Below are 6,926 nucleotides of genomic sequence, written 5' to 3' on the forward strand. Positions count from 1 at the left end.
GAGAGAGAGAGAGAGAGAGAGAGAGAGAGAGAGAGAGAGAGAGAGAGAGACTTTAAAACACACTTCCATATAGCTCTTAGGTTAAAAAAAGAAAGCTAACATTCTAAGATAGGCTGTTTTAAAAGAACAATGAGAGACTGTTCCTGAAGGCCTGTGGGATGAGACCAAAGTGACACTGGAGGAAAATTTAGAGCCCTAATGAGCGTATGAGAAATCCCAAACCTAAAAGAGTAAAGCACTCAAGTCAAGAAATTAGGAAAGGAGAAAAAACAAGAAGGATGAATACGTTTATTTTTTAAAGGAGTTAAACACTGAAAAAAAAAGATATAATTTTAAGTTAATTAATAAAACTAAAGGTTATATTTTAATGAAAACAGGGGGCAGGGCTGGAGAGATGGCTCTGTGATTTAGAGCACTGGTTGTGCTTGTAGAGGACTCAGATTCACTTCTCAGTACCCGCTAGCAGTTCACACCAACTGGAACCTAATGCCTTCCTCTGACCTCCACAGGCAGCAGGTGTGCATGTGGGGTGCATACATGCATGCAGACAAAGCACACATAATCTAAAAGAAATAAACCTAATAGAAAACTTTAAAGAAAAATAGATGTCTTTTACAAATGAAATTTTAAAATGAGAAAACACACAAAAAGCACTGAGTTCAGAAGCATAAAAAGGATAGATTCCATTAGTTTATAAAAAGGAAAAGAACAGAAGAGGGACTAGTTAAAGAGAGGAAAGGTTCAGCAGGGCTGGGAGGGGGGCCATGAAGGTAACAGGAGAAAATGTGAAAATGTGGTCAAAGTACATACTGTACATGTATAGAAATGTCATGAAGAAACCCACTCACCACTATGCACAATTAATTTGATTAATAAAAACTTTTTACAATATATAATAAAAAGAGATTCCAGACTATAGGAGAATATCATGTACAACTCCATCCTAAAGAGTTTACTTGTCTTACTTTATATGTTATAAAAAAAGCCTAGGTGCATGGAAAGCTACAGAAGAAAAGTCAAAGGTAGTGAAGGATTTGTTACCACGGCCTGCGGCCCTTCAGATGAACTCCAAGGAATCACCAAGGGGCAGTTAAAACTGAAGAAAAAACAGAGATTCCCTCATAAGGCTGGTTCCCAGTCACTGCCCAATAGGCAATGCTGCCTCAGGCGGGGTAACACTCCTGACCACATCACCCACAGATATCACAAAGCCCTGAATAAGACCTTAACAAATGAGTGCAAGGACATAGGGTATCTGTTAATGTGATCCACTACACTTAAGATAAAAGCATATCTTTTCAGATATCATATCTCTTTAGATAGAAAATTTTAAATGCCGTCAATAAAATTTAATCAATGTTCCTGTCTAAAACAAATTTAAAACTTTAAAATTCTTGGAAAACCAAAAGCAAAACATGTTCACCACAATCTATAAAATGTCACAAATGTGAATTTGCAAATGTCACTCTGTGAAAAAGCATTAGCAGCATTTGCTTCCTGGTTAGGTAAAGCTGACACAGGAGTGTCCCACCAAGTACAGGCACTGCACTCCTGTAGCTCCAGACTGAAAGGCTGAACCAGGAAGGCTGAGAGAGCTCAGGAGTGTGCGTCCTGCCTAGGCAATACAGTGAGACCGTCCCTAAAAACAAAACTAAAGAAAAAAAGGTAGAAGAAAAAAATTAAGACTGATGATGAAAAGTCCTGGTAATCTCATCACTCAGAAGAAATTCAGCTCTCCTGTAGGGAGGGGGAGACCCCTCCAAAGTGAAGCAGTCTTTTATCTTGCTGGAAATGGGATGAGCTTGTGCTAAGCAAAATAACAGCAAGACTTACACTTGAAAAATCTTATTTGAAGCTGTTATGAGAATGTAGGTAGAAGTTATAAAAAACAAAACAAAACAAAACAAAACAAAACAAACCTCCTCCAGAAGGAGCAAAGGTTAGAAATGTGAATTCTGAGAGGAGAAGCATGCTGCCAGAGGAGGCCTTGGGTTGAAAACAGGATGCTCCTGATGGCATTGCATCAGTTAGTCCTGACTGGGAAGGGCTTGAGTTTTTGATTCCATCCTTGGGTCTTGCCCATTAGCTGCAGAGCCTCGCTCCACGAACCTGCTTAAGAAACAGGGCAGGGATGGGGTCTTGGCTCTGCGGTAGAGAATGTGCCTAACAGCTCGAGGACTCTGTTTCATCTCCAGCCTGGGGAGCAGGGAACCTGAAGCTGCACTCCTTAGAGCCCCAAAGGAGGTCTGACAAAGCCTCTTTTTGTCTTCTCATTCTCCCAGACCGCCCAGGCTTGCTGAACGTGAAGCCCATCGAGGACATCCAAGACAACCTGCTGCAGGCCCTGGAACTCCAGCTCAAGCTGAACCACCCAGAGTCCTCTCAGCTGTTCGCCAAGGTGCTCCAGAAGATGACAGACCTCAGGCAGATCGTCACAGAGCACGTGCAGCTACTACATGTGATCAAAAAGACAGAGACAGACATGAGCCTTCACCCCCTGCTCCAGGAGATCTACAAGGACTTGTATTAGCAGGAAAGTCCCACCGCTGACAACGTGTTCCTTCTATTGATTGCACTATTACTTTGAGGGAAAAATCTGACACCTAAGAAATTTACTGTGAAAAAGCATTTAAAAACAAAAAGTTTTAGAACATGATCTATTTTATGCATATTGTTTATAAAGATACATTTACAATTTACTTTTAATATTAAAAATTACCACATTATAAAATTGTTTATAGTATTTAAAGAATGCATGTCTCCCATTCTGTCATCACAGATGTGGAGAAGGATTTCCCATTTTATTTCTTTTCTTCTTTCTTTCTTTCTTTCTTTCTTTCTTTCTTTCTTTCTTTCTTTCTTTTTCATTCTTTGACATGCATATGTGCCCATATATATATATTTATGTGTGAGTAGGTGCTGTGTATGTGTATGGAGGCCCAGAGACAGCTCTAAAGCTGGCTCATTCTCAGGACTGTCATCTACCCACTTTGAGACAGGGTCTTTCATTGGCCTAGATCCAACCAATTAGGTTAGACTAGCTGGTCAGTGAGCCCCGGGGAGCAGCCTGGCCCCAACTGCCATCACTACCCTGTCTGGCATGTTTAGGTGGATTCGAGGGGAGGAGAGGGGTGGGACTCAGGTCCTCATGCTCTCAAAGCTTCCCAGAAACCCAAACTTCTCCCACGACTCTAACTGAGTTTTCACAGATCACCAGCAACATGTTTAACATATTGTCATCCCTCTATAATCATGGGGTCTGGCTCCAGGTCTCCTGAAGGTACCAAACCCCACGGGGGTTCAAGTTTTCATAACACGAGTTGCAAGTAAACTCTTCATTCTTCCCTCCTTTGAGCTGTCTCTAGATACCTGCAATACCTAACACGCTGGGAACGGTGTGAGCCGCATTATAATATCTGGAAAATCATGACAAGAATGGGAAGAGTCATAAAATTCAATAATTCACTAAAACGCCCCCAGAATATTTGCCCCATGGATGTAAACCCTACAAATTTGAAGGTCTGACTATACTGCCTACTAATGGGACACCAATGTGGCCCCAGGTGTCATCTCAACACTGCTAGAAGCTCCAGAAAGCACAAACGTTTTAAGTGTTAGCACTATGGGATTTGGGAGTGTAGCTCTGTCAGTAAAGTGTTCGCCTAGCAAACAGAGAGCCATGGGTTTGATCCCTACCACTGCAAAAAATAAAAAAATAAAAAAACATAACAAAACCAAAACCAAAACCAAAAAAAAAGTCATGTTAAAGGAGATCTGTAATTGTAGCACTTAGGAATGGAGGAAGTAGGGTCAGGAGTTCAAGCTTTTCTTTCTTTCTTTTCTTTTCTTTTTTTTTTTTTTTTTCAGACAGGCTTTCTCTGTGTAGCCCTGGCTGTCCTGGAACTCACTCTGTAGACCAGGCTGGTCTTGAACTCAGAAATCTACCTGCCTCTGCCTCCCAAGTTCTGGAATTAAAGGTGTGCGCCACCACTGCCCGACCAAGGTTATCTTTCACTATTGCCTTTCTATCAAGGCCAGCCTAAGATACATGAGACCCCCATCTCAAAAGCAAAGGGTGCCTGGAGAGATGGCTCAGTGGTTAAGAGTACTGGCTACCCCATCCACTTCCCAGCACCCAAATCAGGTGGCTCACGACTACCTGTAACTCCCAACTACAGTCTACCTGAAGCTTTCTTTGGGTATCCACACACACACACACATGACATATACATACCCATAAATAAAATATTTTTAATTTAAAAATATGAAAGGGCAGATGCCTTAGTAAGCCATACAAGGCTGATCACCTGCTTCCCAACCATGGAGTACATATAAAAAGTTAGATCAATAGTATGCATCTGTAATCCCAACACTTGCATGGTGAGACAGGAGGTAGAGACAAGACAACATCCTGGAAGCTCGCAAGCCAGTTAGCTGGAATAGTCACAGCAGTAGAGACAAGAAAAACCCTGCCTCAAAAGGTTACAAGGCAAGAACCAGCTCACAAAACCTGTCTTCTGACCTCTACACACAAACAAACCATTAGACAATTATTTTTAAGACTTTAAAGAGTCTGCCAAAATGAGTTTATCATTCAATTAAGAAAAAAAAACATGACTGTTTCTTAAAACAGTATAATGCGGCTAACTAATTGTGTACTGGATGAATGGTCGGGGATCTTGGTCACATGCTAGGGGACCATTTATGGGGAATCGAAGATTCACAAGGACTGACAAGTCAGGGTGGAACCTGTGGACTCAGAGGCAGGCCTCAGGGATGGTGCTGAATTGAGGATCTGCAAGAAAGACAACAAAAGGCATTAGAGGAAAGAAAACCAGAGAGAACAACGGAGCAGAAGAGGGGAGGGCCTTCTTGCTTCCTGGCCCTAGATATAGACAGCAGAGATACTGTGACTCTCCATCAGCCACCCAAGGATCATTTGCCCAGAGATCCCTTATTTGGCTAAATTCAAAGGCTCATGCTCCATGTTATGTTTGCAACAAGTGCCAGCAAGCAGATCATAAATTGTTCCCTAGAGTTAGAGGCTTCTGGGTTGTTAAAGCCATCAGATTCACATCATGTCTTTAAAGCATGCCCTGTTACTGAATGATCATGAGGTCTCTGCTCTCCAGGATGACTGTTCCCAGGCCCTAACTTAATCCCTTCATTTACCGTAACAAGTGGTGTTTCTACCCAGGAGACTACAACTTTAGAGTTGGGGGGCTGTCAAGCCAAAACATCAAGAAAGATCTTTCTATCCTCTTGGAAGGAAATGTATCTCCAAAGAGTGAGATTATGAAAGTGAGCCTTGACTCCAGCCCTAAAAATATACAAACACTACATCCCTCAGAAAGGCAACCTCAGAGTCCAAACCTTTAAAATGACAGATAGAGCTAAGCCACATTGGAACCAGAGCCAAGGCTGTGTCTGAGTGACATCCAAACATTTGGAAGGAAGGTGACAAATTCACTCGGCCATATGGTGGTTTCTTTCTGCCTTGATGCAGAGCATCCGGGGATTTTGAAACATCTCGATGACTGCTGGGTATCTTCACAATGTTGGCTCCACGTTGGGAGTTTATCGGGGGAGATGGCAAAAGAGAATGTGCAAGCCACAGGCAAGGTGGGGCTCTCAGTGGGACCTGGGAGGCGATCCCTTGTTTACAAGGCTCTCAAACAAAAGGCCTTTCAGCTCTCTGCCTGGTCTAGGTTCCCCCTAGTGCTCCACAGCCTAGCCAAGCCCTTTCCACATTTTCAAGCGCTGTTGCCAATGGAGTGAGTAGAGGGATGCTCTCAGCTCTTTGGCACCAATGCTTAGCGTTAAATAGCTTTTAAATCCTGGCAGCTTTCAAATTCCCATCTCTTGGATTTTTCCCTGTGGCTTGGATGATCATTTGCTAAATATTTTACAACACATTATATTCATCTCTAAAGCTCCTGCTCCTTCCCTGTCCCCCTCCCCCACCCCCAGCATGATTCACAAGTTAATCAACACATGCATCATCGGTTATTCATAGCACTTTCTCTAGGCACAAACACATTTAGAGATGCCTGTTAATAAAAATAGGAAGAAAAGTAACTTTGGTCAAGAGTCAAGCCCTTATCCCACACCTCTCCTGACCATAGCCCAGCACCCTTCAACATCTTTCTGTGATGAGTGGAACACAGGAATAGTGGGCTCCTCAAGAAACCAGAACTCCACAGCCATGGGAGACCTGGCTTCTCCAGCCATAGGAAACCTGAGCTAATTTGCATTTCTGGGCTTTTGTTATTTTGCCTTTTATTTTGTTTCTTTGACTTCTGTGTTTAAGTCCAAGTGAGAAACAAGGCAGACTCAGCAAGAGAAGGGGGGGGGCTGGGGGGAAGGGGGAGGTATGTGGAGGGATTCAGCTCAGAGGTAGAGCATGTGCTTAACCTGTGTTGGTATCACAGTGCAGATTCCAAGTTGTGGGTCTGAAGTCCAAAGCCAGAAGGACGGTCACCAAAAAAGGCAGCTGCCACAGCATTCCAGTGACTTTTCCTTGGCCATCAAAGAGCACTTGGCATGAGTGGGCCCTGACCTGTGTGTTGTCTACTACAACTGTGATGCTGAGGAAAGGAGGCAGGATGTTGGTTCCAGGGATGGAGGATGCCCAGAGTGAGGACTGGGATATGGCTCTTTATTCCCTCCTAATCACAAAGGCAAGAGTCATGGTTCATTTCCATCATGACATCACAGTGTGATCACACAATCAAAGAGCTGAAGAGTCTGTCCTTCACTAAATGGACGCTTTCCTGAATTCCTCTTTCCTCACCCTATCCTGGTTATTATCCTGGATCCTGCTATCTGCAGATTCCATCCCTTGTCTGCGACTGGCGGCACACTTGGAGAGAGAGAGGGAGAGAGAGAGAGAGAGAGAGAGAGAGAGAGAGAGAGAGAGAGAGAGA

The 6,926-nt window shown here is 43.2% G+C and overlaps 1 protein-coding gene across 6 annotated transcripts in view; it reads left to right on the forward strand.

The window, feature by feature from the left end:
- Positions 1-2,733, forward strand: part of Pparg (peroxisome proliferator activated receptor gamma) — a 129,188-nt gene extending 126,455 nt beyond the window's left edge. For 5 of the 6 annotated variants that reach the window (XM_021191865.1, XM_021191866.2, XM_029535224.1 and 2 more), the window contains exon 8: positions 2,283-2,727. In XM_021191865.1, coding sequence (XP_021047524.1) covers positions 2,283-2,530 — 248 coding nt within the window. In that variant the 3' untranslated portion in view covers positions 2,531-2,727. Of the gene's footprint in view, positions 1-2,282 lie in introns of all 6 variants that reach the window. The other variant, XM_021191864.1, reaches the window with a different exon arrangement.
- Positions 2,734-6,926: the final 4,193 nt, after the last annotated feature.

The sequence above is a fragment of the Mus pahari genome, chromosome 2 (assembly GCF_900095145.1).
Source record: "Mus pahari chromosome 2, PAHARI_EIJ_v1.1, whole genome shotgun sequence".
Lineage (NCBI taxonomy): Eukaryota > Metazoa > Chordata > Mammalia > Rodentia > Muridae > Mus > Mus pahari.